Below are 25873 nucleotides of genomic sequence, written 5' to 3' on the forward strand. Positions count from 1 at the left end.
ATCTGTGAAGGTTCCATCTAGCGATTGGTGTTCCACTGGTGACTAGGATTGATGTGCCTGTCTCTATTAGTGTAGGACAATGCTGGCTGTTAGGGAATCTGTTGAGGATGGTTCTGGTTGTTGGCAGAGGGTGGTCTTCAGAATCTTTAGAGACTATGCACAGATCCGGGGGTGTAGGTTCTGTTCCATCTGGCTAAGTGAAGAGTGCCTTCTTGCTTGGTGTTGTAGATCAAATACAGGTTATATATATATATATATATATATATCCATCCAGTTAGCTAGATTATCACCATCTTGGTTGTTAGAGGAATAGCCCCACATGGTGTGATGAGAGTTGAAGTCACCAACATAGATAGCAGGGTGAGGTGGCGACCGGTCCATCTGGTCAGGCCAGTATTGCAATGGTGATTTGTAGATGTTGTAGATGGTGGTATTTTGTATTTTAATACCTATGGAGTATTCTGCTTTATGCACATGTTGGGTTATGTCCTTGAGACCAGGCCACATGTAGGTTGCCAGGCCATGCTTGGGATGGTGGTATAAGACACAAGAATTAGGAATGGGATCTTCAGTCTGAGAGCTGTCTTAGGCACGTGGGTTTCCAAGAGAGCCAGAACATCAAACGTTTTCTCTTTGGCTATTTTTCCAATGACTTTGGCTTTGGCTTTAGATAGTCCTATGTTTAAGGAACAAATCTTAAGAGAGTGTAGTTTATGGGACTGTAACTTAATTTTTGAAGTTTGCCCTCCTCCTCCCAAACAAGCAACGTGATCCTTGTTATTCCGGGCGACGATCAAGCCAGCATGGAATTTTTTGAATTGTGCATTTATCATAGTTGCTTCAAGTGGTCCAAGAGGATTAGTACCTTTGGATGCCCGGTTTGAGACATTAGTTTCATGTTATGAGCACTAACAAGAAGCCCCAGCAATGTACCACAAGGGTGATGCTACTGGCGTGTATGTGTGTGTGTGGGGGGGGGCACGGAAGGCTATCTCAACCCCCCCCACCTTGACTATCATGCACAGATTTGTTCATCTGGGTTTCTTCAGGATGAGGAGATAGTGGAGAGTATTCACAGATGAGAGATGGCAGCAGATCTGTGGAATGTTCCCTATGAATTGGGAACATTCCCCATGAATTGAATAGGCTGTAAAGAGGAGATATGATAGACACTTATAAGTTACTAAAGAGGTTCTTTAACATTGATACAAAAGAAATTTTTCAGTATTTGATGAGGAGTGCTGTCAGTAGGAATATGAGGACTAAAGTTTTTGTTTAGAAAATGGTGAATAACAGGAATGGATTGACAGAGGTGGTTGTGAGTGCTCTGACAATGAACGAGTTTAAGGAGATGTATGATAGAGATGCTATTGTGTGAATAATGGTTAGTGTGGGCCTCCTGCAGGGGCATGCCGCTGGCCATATGTGCAATGTGTGTGATGCACACAGGTGCCAAAGATGAGGAAATACTTAAAAAAGAATGTTTTTTTAAAGTGATTTTTTTATTGGAGGTGGGGGGGGAGGATAGGGGCACCAAATAAAGTTTTGCACACAGGTGCACCCCTGGCCTCCTGTGATGACTCTTCTGACTCCATGGAAGTACCTGTAATAATAATAATAATAATAATAATTATTATTATTATTATTATTATAAATAATAATAATATATCTCTGGGGTTTCTTGTGTCTGAAGCACCAGCAGGAGCTACATCTGGTATTTATTGATCTGGAGAAAGCATATGATAGAGTGCCAAGGCAAGAAGTCTGGAGGTGTCTGAGGGAGAAGAAGGTACTGGAGAAATATGTCAGGTTGGTGCAGGAGATGTACAGAAATGTGAAGACAAGAGTTCGAACCTGCCTGGGAGAGAGAGAGAAAGTTTTCCAGTGACAGTTGGCTTGCATCAAGGGTCAGCATTAAATCTGTTCCTGTTTAATATTGTGATGGAGGAGGTGAGAGAAGATGCGCCTTGGACTATGTTGTATGCAGATGACATCGTGCTGTGTGCAGAATCAAGAGAAGAAGTGGCAGCTAAACTAGAAAATTGGAGGAAAGTACTGGAAGAGAGAGGTATGAGACTGAGCAAAAGTAAGACAGAGTATATATGTAAAGTGGATGGCAGCCAGGAGAAGATCTGGAGCTGGAAGGAAATGTCATCAGGAAGGTCAGTGACTTTAGATACTTAAGTACAACAATGAAAGAGGATGGTGAGGTTGAGAAGGAAGTGGGATGCAGAATACAAGCAGGATGGAGGAACTGGAGAGAGAGAGAGAGATGGCTGGAGTGCTATGCAATGAGGGTGCCAATCAATCTAAAAGGCAAAATCTACAGGACAGTAGTGACACCAGCTATGACGTATGCTATGAAAACTGTGGCCCTGAGGAAAAATAACATCACCAGGATGGAGGTAGCGGAGATGAGAATGCTTAGATGGATCTGCGGTGTGACCAGAAAGGATTGTCTGAGAAATGACTATGTAAAGGGAACAGTGAAAGTTACGAACTTAGGAGCAAAGATACAGGAGGCAAGGTTGAGATGGTTTGGTCATGTGATGAGGAGGGAGGAAGAGTATGTGGGAAGAAAGGTCATGCAGATGGATGTGCAGGAGGGGGGGGGGGAGGTAGCATGGATGGCCAAAGAAGAGATGGAGGGAGATGGTGGAGGAGGACTTGAGGATGAAGAACTTGGATGTGGCTATAGCCCAAGATAGGAGGTTGTGGAGGAGACGCATCACAAACAGTGACCCTACTTAAGTGGGAAAAGCTGCAGAAGTTTATTATTATTATAAATATTAGGTAAATGTTTAGTTTTATTTTTAATACTTCAGTTTTTTGCTTGAAATTTAGGCATATGGATGTCTGTTTTGCTTGATGCTCTACCTTGTGGGCTTCCTGTGAGTCTTTTGACTCCATAGAGGTGCCTAAAATAATAATAATAATAATCTATTATTATTATAAATAACAGATAAATGCTTAGTTTTCTTTTTACTACTTAATAACTTTTTTTTCTGAAATTTTAGGCATATGGATAAGTCTATTTTTCTTGATGCTCTGCCTTGACTGTCTCTGTCTCCCAGATGGAGGTAAGTATTACAGAAAATATTGCTGTTTGTATTTGAATTACATTGTTTTCTTAATATGTGCCTGTAGTTAGCTTTTTAACTCTCAAAATATATCACTTTCAACATATACTTGTTCAAATACAAGTCAAACATCTTGGCATCAGTCTTTTCTTTCAACTCTTGTACTGAAGCAAATCACCTCCTACAATACCATAAACTGCTCACTGCATGTTTCCTCTGATATCTTTCATCAGAATGACATAAGAAAAATCCTCATTAGTCTTCATGCTAATAAGTCTCCTGGTTAGGAGATATCATACATTATGCTTAAAAATTCTGCTCCAGAATTAATAACCATTCTGTATCATCTATATAAGCTGTCATATTCATTCATTTGGCATCTATCCAGCAACTTTTTCCATGCTCTTGAGTTGATCTACCTATTATCCTAGTTCTTCTCATCTCAGCAGTGTTGAAAGTGATGGAGAAAGTCATCAACAATCAGCTTCTTCACTGCCTGGAATGCCATCAGTTAATTTGTGATCACAGTATGGATTATTCCATTCTCATTCTACAGGACCTCTTTGCTAACCATACCCACTTTTGGACACATACAAGATGTTGAAACATTTGAAGAAACATGTGTGGTCACTCGATGTTTCCAAGGCATCTGATCATATCAGGCTTCAAGACTTTTTCAATAAGCTACCATCTTATGGTCAGTCCTTCTGCCCTTTGTGATTGGATTGTCAGCTCCCTAGTCATGGTGGATAGCTTGCTCCCATCAGGTTTTCTTTATCATTGCTGGAGTACCCCAGATTCTGTGCTCTTGCCCATCCTCTTTTTATATATTAATGACCTTCTCTTTTTCTCTCTCTAAAAAAAAAATCTCAAATCCTATCCATAGTTTTATTGATGGCATTGTTCTCTATTTCTCATCTTAATTTTAGGAAACCTTATAAGTATTTGAATGTTGTCAAGTTTAGATGGCTTTCCATAACCATTGTCTTTAAGCACTGATCTCTTCACTATTCGCAAGTGGGAACAAAGATAATTTAATGAATTTCAATGCTATTAAAACAAGGTCTTGTCTTATTTCCTGTCATAAGAAAGATCTTACTTTATTCTCTTTTACTTTTGCTAATATTCTACTCACCAATCAAGATCAGTTTTCTCTTCTTGGAGTGACTGTCATATCTAGCTTATCATAACACAAACACATCCATAGTCTCCTCAGCCTCCAAAAAACCAGGCATTATTTTTTATTCAAAACACTCTTTCCTGCTGAATCACCAACAATTTATAAATCCCAAATCACCTGACCTTAAAATATTGTTCTCACATTTGGGATGCTGCTATCAAAAGCCATTGTGGAATCTAAGTATACTACTGTGTATCCTTCTCATCTATCCAAGGAAGCTGTCACCTTATTGTAATAAGTAAATAGATTACTAAAAACATGACCTCATTTTAGCAAATCCGTGCTCTCCATCAAAGATAATACCATTGTTGTCAACTCACTTCTGGATCCTGGTTCTCACCAGCTTTTCCAACAACTTAACCACAACACTGACACATAGATAGGCCTCTAATTTGATGCCCGAGTTCTCTCACCTCCCTTATGAAGTGGCACAATTTTGCTCTCCTTCCACTCCTTTGGAACTCGACCCAGCGCAAGACTCATATTAAAAAAATATGGCAAGGCAGATGTCAACTCCCTGGCACATTCCTTCAGAATACATGGTGATATATTATCAAGTCCCACAGCCTTATTAACATCAAGTTTGCTCAATTCCCTATACACCTCTTGCGCACTTACAGTCAGCCTCTCCTCTCCATCATCAACTGCTCTCAATTTCTCCATCATGTCACATTCACAAGAATGGAAGATCTTTATGAACTGCTCATTAAGTATCGCTATCTCCACTATAATCTTCCACAGTAGTTGTCCTTATACCATTTTCTCAAAATCAATGTCATTTTTCCATTATCATTCTTTTTTTTTTTGCTGGCTATATATCGAAAGAACTCCCTAGGATTCTTTTTGGCTTCATTAGCTAACTGCTGCTCATACTCTCCTTGTATGGTCTTTATAATCCTCATGGAATAAATTATTATAACTGTTTAAGATTTGATTTTGACATTTCAAATTTAATCTATATATAATTAATAATAATTTGCAATAATTAATGTAATTAACATGTTTTAACATGAAAAGCATAATCCAATTTGATGCAGAATATTTATATTGATCTGTATGCTATTCCTAACAGCTATATTTCAATATGATTTAACCAGTGCATTTTTAATTCTCATAAAGCTGTATTCGTTTAACTGAAAATAATAAATATTATATAGTATTCTAACATGAAAAGCTTTAAACAAAAGTTATTGCAATATTTCATCATAATGCTAATACTTTTCAATGAATACACTTAAGCAATACAACTAACCATGTCATTTGTAATGTTACATTATTAATTAGTTAATTAACATAATATATTGCAGATCTTTGTAAATGGATGAATGGTCGTAAATATTATATTGACATGGGAGAGACTGGCATTATTAGTGTGGAAAATGTAACTAGTCAAGCTGGAGATGGTGCTGCTAGTCAACCTCGAATCCCCCAAAGGTGTAGTGTGGAACTCATTACTTGTCCATCATGTCACATTATAGTATCTGTTTTGTATCTTAACATACCATCTTGTAGTTCAGACAGTTCTTGCAGGTAATTAATATTTATTTATTATGATTTTTTTACTCATCCTCTGTTGAGTCATAAAATTTGTCATGGAGGGACTACTCTAGCTTTCATTATGTAATGAAAGCCACAATTAGTTGTAATGCCTTAAATTCAACTACACTCTTTAGCAGTCAATTCTACTCATCTAACATTCAGCATGCAAAGATTCTTAATGTCCATGCATGGATTTCAGGGGTCATCTCTTTGGATATATAGAGAGTTGACCATAGCTACTTATAATAGCTTTAGGGATTGTTATGGAATTATGAAAATTATAAATATATGAAACCATAAATTATGGAAACTTGGGAGGGGAAGGATCTAGTTTTGTATCATTTGGTGTGATAGTAGGGGAAGGGAATCAAGAATATGTTATGTAATGGAAAAAGATTTAATTTTACAAAATATATTTGTAACATTTGTTTTTTCAAATACATTCTTATGAGTTTTTTCTGAAGTGATAACTAGTCTAGCTTTAAAATATGAACTTGCTTTTTTTTTTTTTTTTTTTTTTTTTTTGAAAAAAAAAAAATCCAGTTTAATTTAATTATTGATAACACTGATAATTAAGAATTTTCTTTAATATGAATTTTCAACTTTAAGCCTTCAGATCCTTATCTGATTAACAGTTCAAAGATTGGTTGTCAGTAAATTGCTATTCATAATCTAAAACAGTATGATGAGATATCAAATAAAAATTGGAATATTAGTTTAGAAAAGAAACTGAATGATAGTATATTTAAAATAAACAAAGAGAAATAAACACCTGTGATACAATTAACTATTTGTAATTCAGTAATTATAAGAAGTATGCATTACATATTTTACTTCACCCTCTCTATTTAAAGACCACTTTTTTTTTCTAACATCAGCTTCAAAAAGTATGCCTATTGCTATAACTAGAGGTAAAGATATAATAGCAATTGTAGTAATAGTAATTAATATGAGTTTTGTTGAACTATGAGATTAATCTAATTACTTTTCCATGTTATACATTGCACTTATCAAATGATAATTTAAATGTTGTGAACAGGTTAATAAAGTATAAATGATTATTATTCTAGTGTTTTTATGGAGTGCTAAGCCTCATTGCTTGAGATATACACTATCTCACACAATGCCATTCATAAGTACTTCATGGTATAAACAACCATTAGAAGGAAATAAATAATTAATTTGAACTTAAAAATGCATTGCTGAATTTCTAACCAGTATCTTCAGAGCACATGGGTTCCCCTCTTTTCTCTTCTTTAGCTAATTTCTATAAGAAATAATTTATAGAAAACCAAGTAGTCATTGCAGCTACATTTATGTTAACAGTCTGGCTATGTAGATGAATATGTTTATTAATTAGTCTCATGGCCTAGACACATTAGATACTAGATATATTTTTAGTGCATTTAAACAGCCAACATCCAAAAATTCAGTATAAGCACAAATTAGTATCAAGCCAAGCTAAGAAAAATCTGAAAGTTCTTTTGGTGTGTGGCCAGTAGAACAAAGAATGATTATGGAAAGATATTAGTTGACAAAAAAGAGGAAGACTATCACTGCATAGGATATAGTGAGGTATGTAATACACTAATCATCAAAATATTTTACCTTCACAAGTGCTACATCATACAAAAGAAATGGAGAACGTAGAGGAGGAGGAGGCACTGATGATGAATGAGTAGGAAGTGCCAGAAGAATTAAGTAGACGATGTTAATAAGGGTTGCAGAACTTGATGATAGATCACTGTGTGTTTTAAGAGAATGTATTAGTAAGTTAATAGCAACCTTGACATGCTTGTTTAGCAAGCATGTCTTGCAACATGATGAATTCCAAGGGATGATAAAATCTTTCAATTTAACAAAAGAGATCATAATATTGAGGCTTTGAATTATAAACCAGTCTGTGAGAGGAATTGCAGTTAAGGTGTTGGAGAGGATTTGAGAGCCAGGATTCAGAATTCTTTGATAATAGCAGATTCTCTACTTTTAACAAACCTATGTTTGATAAAGCGAAGTCATGTTTTAACAATCTCATTATTTTTAACAGCAGAATGAAAAATGCACTGAACAAGAGAGAGATGCACATACAGTGGTATATTTAGATTTTGGAAGGACCTTTGACAAATTGGTAATGAAATTGGAATGCATGGGATTAGATAGTAGATTAGTGCATTGGATAAGAAATTATCCAATTGCTGATGCTATCCTATGTCAGCAAGTTATGTGGGAAATAGTAGTATTCCAGAAAAGGAATAATATAATTCAAATAAAAGTGTGGCCCAAGAGTATGTTTTGGAACTATTACTAGTTCCCAAAATAGATGCAGTCTATGCATTTTGTGTGTGCGTGCATGCATGCATGTGAGATATATATATATATATAGAGAGAGAGAGAGAGAGAGAAAGAGAGAACAAGTGAGTTAAACTATAGTCCAGTGGGGCCACAGGTAAGCAAGGAAAGGATGCAGAGTATACATTCTCTTGAAGAAAGTGTGCAAAGATAAGCGGTCTGCAAATGATGGTAGACATTGCCATATAGAGGTAAAGAGGCTATGATTCCCTTGTATAGGGCCTCATCAGGCCACATATGGATTACTGTATTTATATTTAATCACCTGGTTTGCTAGGTGATGAGAATATTTTGGAAAGGATCCAGAGATGATTGACTAAGGTGGTTGATGGTCTCTGGAATGTTGGCTATAAAGAAAGATGGAATGAATGCAATTTGGAAAGCCTTGTGGAGAGGAGAGATATGATTGAGACATATAGAGGCCATTCCTGGAAGCTATATAGGGAAAGTGTGAACAGAGGAGGGGGGGGGTTGTTGTGTGGAGAGTAATTGTTGTATTCCATGTAACTATTTCCTAAGAATGTAGTGAGTGTTGAAATAGAAAATGAGTTTAAAGAATGTTAAAGATGACAAGCAATTTTATAAGCTAGGTTTTAATCTTTTTTCCCAAGTAAGCAAACAGACAAGTACATCAAGTTTGCCCCTGAACATAGTTCAAGTCTGAGGCAACTCATGGTAACGGTGGAGTAATTACTTTCTACATCTTACTCTCATCCTAAGTTTAAAGAATATTTGATGATTTGTGCAGCAAGACTGCACAGAATGAGATTATGTTATTAATGCTGTTATTATTAATTCATGGAAAATTAATAATAACAGTAATAATCATAACAATAAAACTGAGTGTGATTACAGGGGAATTTTATTATGAGTATTCTGGATAAGATTTATGCAAACATACTTGAGAAGAGATTAAAAAAATTGTCTGAAGAGATGCTTGGGGAAGAACAAGCCAATATACAGATCAAAAATGGTTTATCAGGATCAGATTTTTACTTTAAAATAAATAGCTGAGAAATCATGGAATGTAAACAAGGATCTGCATTTAGTTTTGTAGAATGGAAAAGGCATACGTTAAGGCACCATGGGATTTAGGATTACAGGATGCATGGAAAGGTGTTTTGATTTAAAACCAAGCTGTAAGACAAGGGTGAATGTTCTTTCTCCATTGTTATTCATCATCTATATTTTTAGAAAATTAAAGACAGAAACTTAAACTTACATGAAATAAATTTATTAGCAGTAAAATTTTTGCCTAAATATCATAGGCATCCTCAACACAATAACAACAATGGAATACAAAATAAAATTACAATAAAAGAATCAATATTATAAAAGCACCACCTACAGCATAAAAAAGACAACAGACAGTCAGTAAATTCCCAATTATTAAAAAAAAATACAATAATATAATAATCAGGAATTTGCATAAAAATTATATACAGTAGTAATATTTTCCATAAAGGAGATAACAGAAGGCTCTCAGATCTCTTTAAGTTCAGTCAGTGTAGAAAGGCCTCATAGCTCTCCTTATATAACCACTCTATAAGGAATCTACTTTTATGTAAAAGTTTAGTTTCTTCCAAAAGACTATGTTTTTTGTTAAGGACATGTTCAACTAGTGTCCAGACTGCTCAGGTTCATGATACAGAATATAAGATTAATGTTCATTATGACAGATAGCTATAGATCTGCCAGACTGCCCAAAATAAGATAAACCACAGGAGCAGGGGATCAGTAGACACCTGGAAGGTTGAATGGAGAAAACTTGAATTTGGGTGAAGAAAGAAGCAATATTTGTAATATGTTTGCCCCAAGAGAGATTTGAGGTTAATGTTATCCCATGACGATAAATCTCATCATGCATGGGGATCTGGGTATTGTCAAAAGTAAGGCTGGAAGAGAAGGGTTCTTTTTTTTTTTTGCATGATATAAAACAGAGTTGTGCTTTGCTTGCATTGAAATTGACCAGATTATCCAAATGCCACTGATAAATGTTTTGGAGATCTGTATTTAAGCTGGTAGTGGTTAGGGCTCTGGAGACTGTTGTGATCTGTGCACTGCCAAGTTTGTCAAATGAAAGGGAGGAATGTAATGTGCTGTCATCAGCACAACTTTATATTTTGTTGATAGTCTGCTGCAGTAAGTAATTTATATGTAGAAGGAATAGGGTGGGTGAGAAAACAGGGTCTTGTGGGATCCCATATTGGTTTGTATACTTAGATAAGTAACTGTCCACTGTCACGTGAAGTGAGCATCCAGTCAAGCTGGCAGTCCAAGTGTAGAAGTCAGGGGATAGATCAAATGATGGGAGTTTACTTAACAGGCCTTTGTGCCAGACTCAGCCAAAAGCCTTAGAGATATCAAGGGGTGACCACTTGGAACTTGCCAAACTTTTTCATGTATTTGTCCAGATGTGGATGACATAAGTGCATAGATCACCTGTTGACCAACAGTGACAGAGGCCAAATTGGCAATCATTTATTAGCTTAAGAACTTTGAGATAGTATAGCAGTTGAGTATTGATAGCTCTTTCCATTACTTTGGAAAGAACTGGAGTAAGAAAAATTGGAACAGTAGTTTTGGGATACTGATTTGTTTCCCTTTTTAAGGATAAGTGGAATATAAGATAATTTCCATACTGAAGGGTAGATACCAATGGAATAAGAGAGTGTAAAAAAATAGTCAAAGTAGTAAATATTTGTTCTAACATTACTTTATACAATGGTACAACTAGTTTCTTTGCTTGTCAGTATCCTCTTTATCATAGCAGCAGTGTGCTTCATCATCTTCACAGCTTTTGCAGTATGTTCTTTGAGCTTCAGATCTCTGTTGATCATTATTCCCAGATCCTGAATCTTGTACACTTCCTAGAGGCACAGTTTCTATGTCACGTCTAAGTGCAGAGGTCAATGGGTGTATTACCCATTGACCTCTGCACTTAGACGTGCCATTCCTTTCACTTGTTAACATTAAAATAGCAAATCCTCTTGTCTGTTTCAAATCTACTTAAATCCCCCTGCAGGGTAACAAACAACTGAATATTTCCTGTTTGTCCACAGTGCCATAATGAGGGCGTGGCGAAAGAGATGCCCATCACAGGTGCAACCAGGTTTGGGGCGCAAAACGTTAAAAATAAATAAATAGATATAAAAGTTTGCTATTTTATATTGTATTTTTAAATTTCGGCAATACGCCACTTTAGACACACAAATTCACAGTTAATAGTAAGTATTTAATATATTAACATATTGCATTTAGTAAAATTTAACTTGTTACATTTAAATTTTTGTCATTTTTGGGTGGGGGGGGGCACAAGTTAGACACTTACCACAGGCACTTCATACCCTCATTACTGTACTGTTTGTCCACATCAATTATCATGGATAAATAAACTGAATAGTTGATCCATGCTTTTGTTTCATTTTATTTTTGTATTTATTTTCTTGTTCCAGAACAATATTGTCTCTTGTTGGAAGTTTATTTTCCACTTGGTTAGACAATAATAAATTTAGTTTAATCCTTTACCCAAGTGTAAGCAAACAAAGTTTGCGCTTGAAGTATCTTCAGGACTGAGGCAACTCGTAGTAAAGGTGGACCAAGCTCTCATCACTCCTTGTCTCAGTATCTCCCATAATGCAAAGCTCATCTCCTTGCAGACATGTATAATGCTATGCATTAAAGGAAGGGCCACTACCCAGACCGATTTCGACCTTTATTAGGGTCTTGTCAGTGGGAGCCAGACCCAGAAGTGGTGATACTAAGGAAGAAGCAATGGAGAGGTCATATTTACTTATGAGTTCTCAAAAGGTGTACCACCTTATTATTAATTTACTCTGGATTTAGAGAAAGATGTTGGAAGGTTATTTTCCACACCTTTTGGCAACTTGTATAAGTAAATATGACCTCTCCATTGCTTCTGCCTTAGTATCACCACTTCTGGGTCTGGCTCCCACTGACGAGACCTCAATAAAGGTCGAAACCAGTCTGGGTAGTGGCCCTTCCCTTAATGCATAGCATTATACATGTCTGCAAGGAGATGTGCTTTGCATTATGGGAGATACTGAGACAAGGAGTGATGAGAGCTTGGTCTTTACTATGAGTTGCCTCAGTCCTGAAGATACTTCAGGTGCAAACTTTGTTTGCTTACACTTGGGTAAAGGATTAAACTAAATTTATTATAATATTGTCTCTTAGTTGTCAAATATAAAATAAGGGGATATATCGGACTATTTTTGAATTTGAATTTGATAATAATGTTGATTAAAGAATGTGAATATGCATATTTTACTATTTAGATGTGACTATATCTGGATTAAAGAACCTGCTTATGGGAAAACTGGACAAGAGTACTGTGGCTTTATATCTAATTCATCTGTTTATTATGAATCAAAGACAAAGCTTGTGTCTGTGGATTTCTTGTATAGCTATTCATATAATGACGCATTTGCTCTTCAGTTTACTGCTAGAAGTAAGTATTAACTTAAAATATTTTTATTTAAGTTTAATATAAAGGCACCCATTTGTGTGTGAATGAGAGAACATTCATAATATGCCTTTTAGATAATATAGTTCAGTTTATATTGCACATATGGTCATGTTTATATATATGATGAGTAGGATCATATTTGTATTTATTTAATACTACATTTATTAGGTATTTTGATCTTCATTTTTAGTTGAAAGTTGTAATAGAGAAGCAACTACATTCTTAAATTATATGTCAAAATGTAGTTGTTTGTTAGTGAGTTTGCTTTGTTCATTATTTTTTGTACACTTCTAAAGAATGTACTATAATATTTGGAATATGAAGAAAAAGGAAAAGTGTTAGGATAAAGTGCATTGAAACAATAGAAAGAATGATGTGGTGGTGGGTGGTAGATGGCAATGATGTAGTTGTGGTTTGCTGAAGTTGGTGGATTGAGTATTGGAGACAGAGAGTTGTAGAGTAGGTGCCCTCCCTCAATTAGTCTTTGGACTCCTTGAAAGTGTGTCACGTAATAATAATAATACAAATAATAATGATAAACAGGAATGAGAAGAATAGCAGCTTGAGTGGTTAAACAGAAGTTAATAAGATGTTATGAAGTAAGATGAGATGCAGAGATTAAGAACAATAAATTAGGTGATAGGTAAAACAGAAATGAAGAAGTTAACTGATGGTACAAGATAATTGTATGCGCAAAAGAGGGCTCATTTGACTTCTGTGCTCAAGAAAGTTTTGTCACATAGATAAACATTTTTAAGTAACATATATGTCTTACAAAAGTAAAAACAAAATTTTCTGTCACCCACATATTTTGAATGTTATAAAAATTTAGATTTTTGTAAAACAGATTAAGTTTATTCAACTGTATCATTGGTTGAATCATATTTAAGATATGTTCATACTTGTTCATATTGTAACAAAGCTCACATAAATAGTTTTAATGGAGCATGTCTACTAGAAATATGTATGAAAACTTTCATGGCTTACACATGTTAAAAAATATAATTTCTTGAATAGTTTTTGAATTTTATTCAAAACTCCATTATATTTCATCCAACATTACAAGTACATGAACATCGTTAGAGAGACAAACCAGTAACTACATTCAAAATATCAATCATAAAATGAGTCAGGAAGCATGTGCGTATTAGCACTTGTCTCAGTCACAGCTGAGGTGATATGATGACACCAACTGGAGTTCAAAGAACAATTGTAAAAGTTGCATGAATAAAATTATAAAAATTAAGTAAAAATAATAATTAAAAATAAACGGGCATACACTCTGAACAGTTAAGGTTCGAACAATTTCATAGCATTTCACATTTCATCCTTGGGGATGAAATTGTGGAGAGGATTCAGAGGCTAGTGACCAAGATTGTGGCAGGTCTGTGGAATGCTTCTTATGAGAATAGACTGTGAGCTTTAATCTAGAGTATTTTAGCTTTAATCTAGAGTAATCTAGCTTTAATCTAGAGTATTTTAGTAGTAAGGTGTGACACCTTTTGACTACTTATATATGGAAAATATATGCTTTCTGCATTACTTCAATGGTAATCTCTCTTTTGGGTCCCACTAATGACATATAATGCTCATCATTGGTTTGCTTGCTTCCTGGGGAGTAAAGAGGCTCTACTTGGCAGCAAGTTTTTGTCTGCCACTGGGTGGAACCACTGCTGAATTTATTGTCCTGGAGTGATTCAAGTTAAGAGTAACGAGTTTAGTAGTGATCATTTAGGGTCACTCAGTCAGATTTAGAGTAATTTTCACCCCCCCCCCCCCTCGATATAGGAATGTAGTTGCAAGTTCAATGTGGTTTTTAGCTTAAGAGGATGGTGAATGGATGGAATATGTTGCCAGAGGTGGTTGTGAGTGCTTCATCAGTAATTACATTCAGGAAGAGGTACTGTGTGAACAATGGTTACAGTGGGTCTCCCATGATGAGTTTTTCATTCCATGGAGATGCCAGAGAAATAATAATAATTTTACTGGGATGCCTTTCAAAGGTGGAAAAAATTAGATTTATGACACACACCAGAGGCAGGCTTCTTGAAAAACAGTCTTTTTTCTACAACACTATAATAAGTGAACCAAACAAGGAAAAGCAGTTTTCCTTCCCCTGTATGGATTGTAATGGTGTGAGAGAGTTAGGAACATGCTATAAGTCATTTGGAATATGAGAAAACCAGGTTGAAGAGTCAGACATTATCAAATATCTGCCTTTCAGACTGGCCTGGTTAGCAGAGTTGCTAGCACATTTGTTCTCCAGCCAAGAGGCTGCAGGTTTGAATTCTGCAATGGGCATAGATGTTTGTGTTTGTCCTATTAACTCTGTGCAATCCTACCACTTCTTCTAGCAGAACATTTCACTCTCAAAACCCCATGAGGTATGGGAGTGCTACAGCACCTATGGATGTCAAATGTGAATTTTTGCCAGCCTGATTGACTGAGTTCTTAGCGTACCCACTCTCCAACCAACAGGTTGCAGGTTCGAATCCCACTTATTGGAGGCCTGAAGTGGCTGAAAAAGTTCCATGTTTGGTCTTTAGAGCAAGGTTTCCAGACAAGGTAAAAACGAATAAAAAATTACAAAAAAAGATATATAAAATTGACAAAAATGGAAAAAAAAAAATCCTTGCCCACTCGTGGTACAAAATGTACTATAGGTGTAGTAATAATCTTTCATAGCTGGTAGTCACACGAAAAAAACAACGACACTTATATCTAATCTTAAGTGAACATTTGATAACTAGTAATAGAAGATTCAGTGCCTATACAGTGGTTCCTTGGTTAACGATGGTAATCCATTCCAGAATTACCGTTGTTAACCAAAACCATCATTATCCAAGGCGTGATTCCCCATAAGATTTAATTGAAAATCGATTAATTTGTTCCGGCTCCTCCCCACAACCATAGTACATATTAAAAATGCAGATAAAACTCGTTTAAAATGTCATAAAAATATGGTAAATATCATTTATTTATTATACAGTATATGTATTTGCTAACAAAAAAATTAACATTAATAAAATGAATTGTTCATGAAAACAGTTTTTAGTTATCAATCTTCACCAAAAGGACAATTGGGCTCACTTCAGAGTTTTTTGACAAATGGACCTGTAAAAAACATGTCTAGGGTTGTTTGCTTCTGCCTCTTTTTTAAAATGTTTCTGAAAAACTGCATGGACTTTTCATTAAATAGATCTGCAGTTCTGATAACCTCAGATTTGTTTGGATTCCATTTCATAGCAACATTTTGAACTTCCTCCCACTTTGCCAAAACATTTTTGATTTCATTATTCTTTCTCTCCATCCTCATCTTCAGATGAAATTTCCATTTCCTTTTCTTCACATTTCTGCTTGAAAAGTTCTTTTAGCTCGTCAGTAGTCAGTTCTCGGTCATGCATCTCCAATAATTCTTCAACATCTTCTTCCTCTACTTACAAGTTAAGATCATGAGCAGTTGCCACAGTATCCTTTACCAATTTGTGTCCTTTATCTGACGTTTCTTCATTACCAAAGGAAGGACACAGTTTCCTCCATGCTGCTTTGAGACATTTCATTGTTGCTTCTTGCCAAGCCTTTACAATTAGCCTAATTGCTATGACAATGTTGAATTTTTCCCTCCAAAATTTTCTTAGGGTTATGTTGGTAGCCTCACACATTTCAAAGCACCTGGTAAAAAGTGCCCTTGTGTAAAGTTTTTTAAAATTTTCAATTATCAGCTGATCCATAGGTTGAATCAGAGATGTAGTCTTGGGAGGAAGAAAAATCACCTTGATAAAATATAATTCCTCTGGTAGCTCTTCTTGTATGCCCGTTGGATGGCCAGGTGCGTTATCCAAGGTTAAAATGGCTTTTAGAGGCAGATTGTTTTGCTCAAGATAGGCTTTGACAGTTGGTCCAAACACTTCACGAATCCAGTCTCTAAATTCTATTCTTGTGACCCAGGCTTTGCTGTTAGACGTCCACAAAACACCGAGATTGGATTTGGAGACATTGAACTTTTGGAATGCTCAGGGATTCTCTGAGTGGTAGATTAACATTGGTTTTACCTTGCAGTCTCCACTTCCATTTGCTGTTAAAAGCAATGTTAACTCATTCATTGGTTTATGCCCAGGAAGTGTTTTTTCTTCTTTTGTGATAAATGTCCTGTTGGGCATTTTCTTCCAAAATAACCCAGTCTCATCACAATTGAAGACACTTGTTGAGGTAGGTATTCTCCTTCTTCTATAATTCTTGTAAAGCTATTGACAAATTTATCTGCTGCTGCTTTGTCAGCACTAGCTGCCTCTCTGTGTCTGACCACACTATGAATTCCTGTTCTTTTTTTAAAGTTGTCAAACCAACCTCTGCTACCTTTGAAATCATCATCTACCTCAGAACTTTATTCCCGAAGTCTTCTTTTTCAAATCTTGATAAATCTGTTTAGCTTTCTGACAGATTGCATTTTGAGGTGTAGTATCGCCTGCCATTTCTCTTTCTTTGATCCAAATTAGTAATAGATTTTCCATTTGCTCAAAAAGAAGCCCTCTGACATTCAACCTTGAAGTTCTCTTAGCAACCTTAGCTACCATAAATTCTTCTTTCTTAGCCAAAATAGTTGATATTGTAGAATGACTGGTTTCATATATTCGAGCTAGCTGCATAACTTTCACACCTTCATGATGTTTTGCTATTATTTCTTATAATTATAATTAATGATTATTATACAAATGAGATTTGATTTTGCCTTTTGATGGCGATGAACAGTGACACGCACCCACCGATTTATTGTCTATATGAACCAATACATAAAAAATAAATGCTTAAATACTCATTTTCATCATAAAACGCATTTATAACCACAAATTTTAAAATAAAGCACAGTACACTACAAGAAAAGAAACAATAAATGGAAAACGTAAACAGCTGGCTATGATGGGTCAAACATATCTGAGCTTCATAGCTATGCCACTTGGCTGAGTGCGATCAGAAAATTCCAGTTTTTCAGATCGGATAGCGGTTCGCATAATCGAGAGTCGTTAACCAAAGCCTGTGTCATTAACCAAGAGATTTGTTTCTTACAGCCACTCGTCGTTAACCAAGTACATCGTTATTTGAGGCCATTGTTAACCAAGGCACCACTGTATATTCCTTGAAATCTCGTAATATACCTCAGTGATGCTCATTTCCTCCAACAAATAAGGTTATTTGTTAGAGGAAATGTTAATATTAATACAACACTAACAGCAGGCAACTTCATCAGAAAATCCTTCACCATCTCAGCAAACACTCCTTATTGGAGGCTGCCTTACATGAGTACATCTATCAAATTAAATCCTGATATACAGTGGAGAAAGTGGCACAGTGCCTCTTCACACCTATTGTACTACACAAATTTCTTCCAAAGTTATTGGAAAATTGCTTCTTCTGTAACTAAACTGGCATGTTTTGGCATAGTTGCCTAGACTGTTCTGTTCTGTTAGCTGTTGGAAGTTTTTCCACTTGGTTATACTATAAATTAAAGATGCCAAGAAATTATATTCTTGGTTTAATCCTTTATCCAAGTGTGTGTGCAAACAAAGTTTGTACCTGAAGTAATTTCAGGACAGGACAATTCGTATATAGAGGCTAATGACTTCACATCACTTGCCTTAGTATCCCATAATGCAAAGTACATATCCTTTAATTCATCTTTAATTTATAGTATAACCAAGTAGAAAAACTTCCGACATCTATCTCTAATACAGAGTATTTTAATAGTAAGGAGTGACACCTTTTGGCTACTCGTATATGGAAATATGACTTCTGCATTACTTCTACCTTGGTATCACTTCTAGGTCTGGCTCCCACTGATGAGACCTCAATAAAGGTCGAAACCAGTCTGGGTAGTGACCCTTCCCTTACAGGCATGTGTAATGCACAGCATTACACATGCCTGTAAGGGTATATGCTTTGCATTATGGGATACTAAGGTAAGTGATGTGAAGTCATTAGCCTCTATATACAAGTAGCCCAGTCATGAAGGTACTTCACACACAAACTTTGTTTGCTTACACTTGGATAGAGGATTAAACCAAAAATGTAATTTCTTGGCACCTTTAATTTATGTTCTGTTAGCAGTGAAGTAATATGTTCATCTTAGGCAATTGCAACTCTAACCTGCAGCTGTTTACACTCAGAAGAAATAGCACTACCTCATCTGTATACATCCAAGAAGCCACTCACTCTGCAGTCATCTCTTTATCACAGGGAAAGCATAATTTCTACTTTTACCTCTGACATGCTAGAGAAGACAGCACTATACCTTCATTGATAAAGGCAGCTAACCATCTGCTTGGAGCATTCAAATAGAAAGTAAGAAGCTGCATTCTTCACAGGCTTCATCATCTTGAGAACACCTTCAAATTCTTCCATTGACACTAGAATGAAAGGGATCAATTCTGAGTAGAGCAACAGTATCAAAGTTCACTTTGCAATGAGGCAGCAAAATCATTCTCAGCTAGAATGAAGTAGAACTGAGGAAAATGAATAAAGATCATGCACTCCTATTCTGTTTTTAGTTTTTTTTTTTTTTGAATCGTTAGCAACTTTTTCAACATTATAACTCTAGTATTTTACAACATGCAAATCGAGCAACTTTTAGCATGCAATCACTACACTTGTAAACTCTATTCCTCAACATAAACACTTGTAATTTAATGACTGATGATGTGTATAAAAGATTATTATTTTAATAAATAAATAATATCTAATATAGGTGTGATTCTTTCAGAAAACATGTATATACTGAAAGGAGGATTTGATTATTACCAATCAAATAGTACAGGATATTTCCAGTCACCTCATTTTCCTTTAGGCTATCCTAGTGATTACAGTGCAGAATACATCATTCAGAATATTGACAGCAGTGGCTTTGTTCAGTTAATTTTCACTGATTTTCAACTTTCACCTTGGTCTTTTGTAGAGGTATTTATTATTAATTAATATTGTATATGTGTGTATATCATGTTGTATATTGTATATATGTATTGCATTATATATAAATATACACTGAGTATCCAGTTTATTAGAATTACTCATCTAACTTCATGTAGGACCATCATCAGTTTTCAGAACAGCCTCAATTCTGGAAACACTCCACAGACATTTTTTCCATAAACAAACATAATGAATTTCTGCAATTTCATTTGTTGGCAGTAGGATTATGTCAAAGATACATTCTTCCACTACTACTACATCCCAATCTGTATACTAGAGTTGTAACTAAGGTGTTGGTGACAGCCAGGATACCATGGGTTGATATCAGCAGTATTATTAGTACTATTAACACCAGATATCCATGGGCTTAACCTCCCTTTAACAAGGAGATGGATATATTGGACAAGGGAGATGCATATACACTGGTATACTTAGATTTTGCAAAAGGCTTTTGATAGATTTCCACATTACAAGCTGGCAATTAAATTGGAACAGATAAGACTGGATGCTAGATTAATGAGTTGTATAGGCAACTGGCTGTCACATAGGTATCAACAAGTTGTGTATAGGGATGTGGTGTCCCAGAAGAGGAAAGTCATTGTTGGTGTTGAGAATGATAACAAGAGTGGATTGTCAGTTCAATAAGGTTCTGAAATTTGGTAAGCAACAATGCAATACAAAGTATACACATGGCAGAGAAATTTTGAAGGGGATAGAGGAGACAATACATTTGGCAATACAATAGATAATACAATACACAATAACCTGAAGTTCAGAGGTCACATTGTTGTGAAATCATCATATCAGATTATGGCACTGATGTGGAGGACATTAAATAAAGAGCTCATGGTTCCATTATATAAGGTCTTGATCAAGCTTCACTAGATTCTTGTCCCCTAGTCCCCTTGTCCCACAGATTTGGTCCCCTAGTTTTTGTAGTGATGAAGATATATTAGAAAGGGTCCAGAGAAGATCCTCCAAAGACTAGTTACTGGCTAAGGTGGTAACTAGTCTTTGGAATGTGGGATATTCAGACTGAGGGAGTGCAATTTGCAAAGCCTTGTGGATACAAGAAGGAGAGGAGGGGGTGGGATATGATTGAGATGTTAAGTTGGTAAGTTGTTGTTACTGGGAATGTGGAAGAAATTTTTCACAGAATGGGAGGGGGGGGATAGAACGAAGGGCCATTCCTAGAAACTATGTAAGGAGGATGTGAGCAAGGGTATAAGAGCAGTTTCTTTGCATGGAGAGTGGTTGGTGAGTGGAATGCATTTAAAGCAGGGGTTTGATGGACTTTGTAAAAGTATGTACCCCCTGCAATGTGTGTTTTAACTCCATAGATATCTGGTGTTAATAGTAATAATAATGTGAATTAAGAAATAGGTTCATGTCTAGTTTAGTAAATGCATAAGGAATCCAACTGTTATTCAAAAATGAAAAGAATATTAACTTTCCTTATTAAATTTATAAATAATATCATTATAATAAAAATTTGACAAGAATATTCTTTAACTCAGTATGAAAAGCTGAATAAAAAAAAAATTATTTATTTATTTACAAGATCAGAACATAGGATCGCTTATAAATATTATTACTGCTATTATCTGAGACTTCCAAGGAATCAAGGGGGTCATACAAGCTCCTGTGGGTCTGCTGACTGTATGGAGGTTAATGTGATAATACTAATTGGATCAAAAACAAAAGAGTTCAGAACAAGAACCAAAACTTGGAGACTTAGTGCCAAGAGTTGAAGAAAATATTAATTACTAGGAAAGCATGTGGTGAAGTTGTTTGCAAGGATAGAAAAAATGTGAACTTCATGGTAGACTGAAGATGATAAAGAGGCAGCCCTCTTTAGCATCTCCTATTTTCTTCACTTTCCTTAAGAGAAGAAAAGAGGAGATAAGATGGAATGCCTGGTGATTAGGTCAGCAATTGTCCTGTGAGAATGCAAAGAAAAAAGTAAGAAAGCCTAACTGTATGTAAACATAGATAAACAAAAGTGATGAAAGATAAATATCATGAACATAACAAAATATTCTATCAGCTATCAAAAAAAGTTTAGAAGTGTAGAAAATAGTATTTTAAAAGGAATTATAGATGATAAAACATGAAGATATAGATAATGCCAGTGGTTTTGAGACAGTATGGTGTGAGATAGAGGTGAATAGAATGAAATACTTAGTCGGATGTTATTATAGACCTGGTAATGTGGATGGTAGTGACCATGAAATGTATAATCAAATTAGCCAAGCAAATAAGAAAAGGGTGATCATTATGGGCAATTTTAATTATGGCAGTATAGACTGGGATGATGAGATGGCAACTGGAAGTAAAGAAAATGAGTTTCTTGAGTTTGAGAGACAACTACCTTAAGCAGTATGTAACAGAGGGCACAAGAGGATTGAGGGTCTTAGATTTGATCATCTCATCAGAGGATGTTATTATAAATGAGATGTAAAATCACCCTCCAATTGGTAAGAATGACCATGAAGTGATTACCTCGCTGGTTGCCAGCCATGTGAGGACTTTTGTAAGGAAAGGGTATATGTGGAACTACAAGGCTGGTGATTATGGTGAGCTCAGGAGACAGCTTGTAGGTACAGCATGGAATGAGGAGTTGGCTGGACAGGAGATCAAGAACTATCTAGTAGAAGCAGTGTCTAAATGTATTCCAAGAGTCAGAAGGCTAAATAAGGTAGAGGAGTGGTAATAATCAACTCCATGAGGATTACAAAGAACAGGCAAGGACGGTGACTTGGTCGTTAAGGGTAGCAAAAGTGAAGTATGAGCAGCAGTTAGCTAATGAAGCCAAAAAGAATCCTAGGGAGTTCTTTCAATATGTAGCCAGCAAAAAATAAAATAATGATTATGGAAGAATGACATTAATTGGAGAAAATAGTATAAGAACAACTGCTGCAGAAGATGTAGTTGAGATATTTAATGAACAGTTCATAAATGTCTTTCATTCTTGTGAATGTGACATCATGAAGAGTTTGAGAGCAGTTGATGACGAGGAGAGACTGACTCTAAGTGAGCAAGAGGGATATGGGGAATTGAGCAAACTTGATGCTATTAAGGCTGTGGGACTTGATAATATATTGCCACATATTCTGAAGGAATGTGCCAGCAAGTTGGTATCTGCCTTGACATATTCGTTTAATATGAGTCTTGCACTGGGTCAAGTTCCAAAGGAGTGGAAGGAAGGCACATTAAAGCTCAAAATGATTCAAAACACGTTTTTAATCTCCAGTAATTCATATACATGAAATTTTACTTATTAATAAAGCAAAATTTGATAAGAAATAAGTCAAAGTAACACTGGGCTAGTAAAAAAAAAAAAGTAAAAACTGGATTGTGCTGCTTCATAAGGGAGGTGACAGAACTCAAGCTTCAAATTATAGGCCTATCTGTGTGTCAGTTGTTGTGGTTAAAGTGTTGGAGAGGCTGGTGAGAACCAGGATCCAGAATTGGGTTGACAACAATGGTATTATCTTTGATGGACAGCAAGGATTTGCTAAAGGGAGGTCATGTTCAGTAATTTACTTACTTATTACAACTGTGACAGCTGCATTGGATGAGAGAGATGGATACACAGCTTTCCAAACTTATATTAATGAATAGCCCAGTTTTACTTTTGACTTATTTCTTATCAAATTTTGCTTTATAAGTAAAATTTCATGTTTATGGATTACTGGAGATTAAAAATGTGAATCATTTAAATTTTTTGAATAATTTTGAACGTGAATATTTTCATCTGCACTGAAGCTTATTTAAATATTCCTAAAAATAAAGGAAATAATTAACAAAGAGTTACATAGATTTAAAATTATATTTAAGCTGAAGAGTATGTAACTTCTGATATTCCTTTTTTATAGATATTTGACAGCAATGGTTCCAGAATTGATACATACAATGGAAACACATTCCGTCCACCAGTGCTTATGTCTTCTGGATTGTCACTTACGATTAAGTTTCGTGCCAATGATGAATATTCCAATCCTGGTTTTAAAGCTAAATACACTTTTGTGAATTGTAAGTTAGAGTAAAACATCTATTCAAAAGCATACAGAAATAATAATGTAAATTTTAATAATGTGCAGAGATTTCTTTTCATCGTTGATATAAACATCAACTGAAGAAACAGTCCTCTTAGTGTTCTGCTTACTGCATTTGAATACCTGAGACCATTATTAAAATGTACTTATAATTATACAAGAATAATTATTAGCCCTCCAAGGATTGAAGAAACTCACTGTGGGAGGTCTTCACAGGGCTTATCAACCCGTGACTTATATCCATTATTTGAACATTCCTATCCTGGAAGGTAATGCTTTCCACTCACTCAACGTATTCTATTCATCGAGTAAAAAATCTTCTACTACTCTCTCATTCACACCCTCCTTCAACTTCCTGGAACCAGTTCACATCCTACAAAACTTTGTAACTAACATTTTTTTAATATTTTTTTTATTAAATGTTAATCCCATAGTACTCTGCTAAGCAAAGGGGTAGATAATCTGGGAGCGAGCCCTGCTCTAGAGACAAAACATGGTTTGTATCAAGTCATTTCAGACTGCTAATGAGTAGGGTAGTGGTCTCACACTAGGTGATGCAAATGGTCTACTGCTCGAAGGCTTTCACAAACATCTTTGCCCACATTAAGATTCAAATCCCACAGTTTGTTGACTACAGATTAGATTATACTATCCAATAATCCAGTCAGGCTGGTGGGCTGTTTTACAAGTGGATTCTGAAATAATAATGATTTAATTTAAAATAAATTTTAGCTCATTGCCTTAAAATTTTCCTTCAATCCAAGAATACTAATGCTCAAAGAAACTTCTAGGAATGGGTGGTCTTGTTCTGTGTGTGTGTCTCTCTCTCTCTCTCTTCCTCAATATGATAAAAATATCTTCTGCATTAGCCTCTTAACAAAAACTCCTCAACTTATATGTCTCAATCATATCATTACTCCTATCCACTAAGATTTGCAGCTGGCATTCTCTCAATCTCTCTCTTCATGCATAGCATTCCAGAGACCCTGAACACTACCTTAGTCATCATTCTCTGGACACTTTGCAAAATTTCTTCATATCCTTAAAAACAAAGTGACAATCTCTGCAGAGTAGTCCAAATGCAGTTTAGTTGAGGCATTGTGCTGGAACTAGAAGCTATATTTTTACATATCTCTTTTATTATTGCCATAATCCATTGTGAATTATGGCAGTAATGAGGTAAAAATAATTATCATAGTGTTGCCCTAAATTTCAAGGATGCATCAATCCCAAGTCTTTTATTTTCTTTATTTCTTTCAATGCATTTCCAATAATCAAATACTCAGCATCTGATCCCTGTTCAAAGTATAACATTTGAAAATTGGGCAGCCTGCCAGTTTCAAAATTCTGATATACTTTGTAACATTGAATTTTGCAGGTGGTCTCATTCGTAATCTGTTGATCCTGTAGGGCCAAAACATAAAATAGTTTCCAACTTTGCATCATCTGCAGACAGTCACATAAATCCATTTAAATTTATCCTCAGCTTAACAATAATGGCCTTAAAGCTGACCACTATGGCACTGCTATACATTTTGCTTCTGGAATCTGGCTTCTCTATATAACTGGCGATATCTGTCAGAGCACAAATTTCCTATGAACTAAGTATACAATTTCAGTGTTAAGTGATGTAAGGTAGAATATTTATATTTTGATAAATTCATATTGCCTTTTATCTAAAATCTAACTGCCTTTTATAATAAAGTAACAAGAGCAGTTGATGAGTGAATGGCATATATTACCTTTTTTTTATTATTTTACAAACACATTTGACAGGGTGCCACATGATAAGCTGATATTTAAGTTCAGCATATGGGTTTGGATATCAGGTTAGTGAATTGAATTGGGGATTGGCTGGCTGATAGATATCAGAGAGTTGTGTGAGAGGGAACAGTATCAAGGAAGCAGAAGGTTATTACAAGTGGAGGTCTTTCATGGCTCAGTATTGGGACCTGTATTTAACCTTTATATCAATGATATTGACAATAGACTGCAGGAAGATATGAGTTGTTTGCAGATGATGTGAAGCCTGAAGGGTTATTATTAATAATAGTGGCAGTGTAGTAACCCTTCAGGAGGATTTGAATAATCTGGACAGATGGGAAAATGAATGGGGGATATCGGTTTAATGCAACTAAATGTAAATTTTTGAATTTTGGGATCTATTGATGGGAAGTTGCATAATCTGTTGGAGGAACAGTATTAGAAGAAGTGGAAG

The 25873-nt window shown here is 35.5% G+C and overlaps 1 protein-coding gene across 1 annotated transcript in view; it reads left to right on the plus strand.

The window, feature by feature from the left end:
* LOC150110255 (uncharacterized) overlaps positions 1–25873 on the plus strand; it is a 133445-nt gene that overhangs the window by 53648 nt on the left and 53924 nt on the right. Inside the window, exons 3-7 of the mRNA XM_090398613.1 lie at positions 3018–3080; positions 5568–5790; positions 12447–12619; positions 19377–19585; positions 23476–23632. Coding sequence (XP_090254739.1) covers positions 3018–3080; positions 5568–5790; positions 12447–12619; positions 19377–19585; positions 23476–23632 — 825 coding nt within the window. The remainder of the gene's footprint in view (positions 1–3017; positions 3081–5567; positions 5791–12446; positions 12620–19376; positions 19586–23475; positions 23633–25873) is intronic.

The sequence above is a fragment of the Typopeltis vanoorti genome, chromosome 1, assembly GCF_054136105.1.
Source record: "Typopeltis vanoorti isolate ZY-2024b chromosome 1, IOZ_Tvanoo_1.0, whole genome shotgun sequence".
NCBI classification, from domain to species: Eukaryota; Metazoa; Arthropoda; class Arachnida; order Uropygi; family Thelyphonidae; genus Typopeltis; species Typopeltis vanoorti.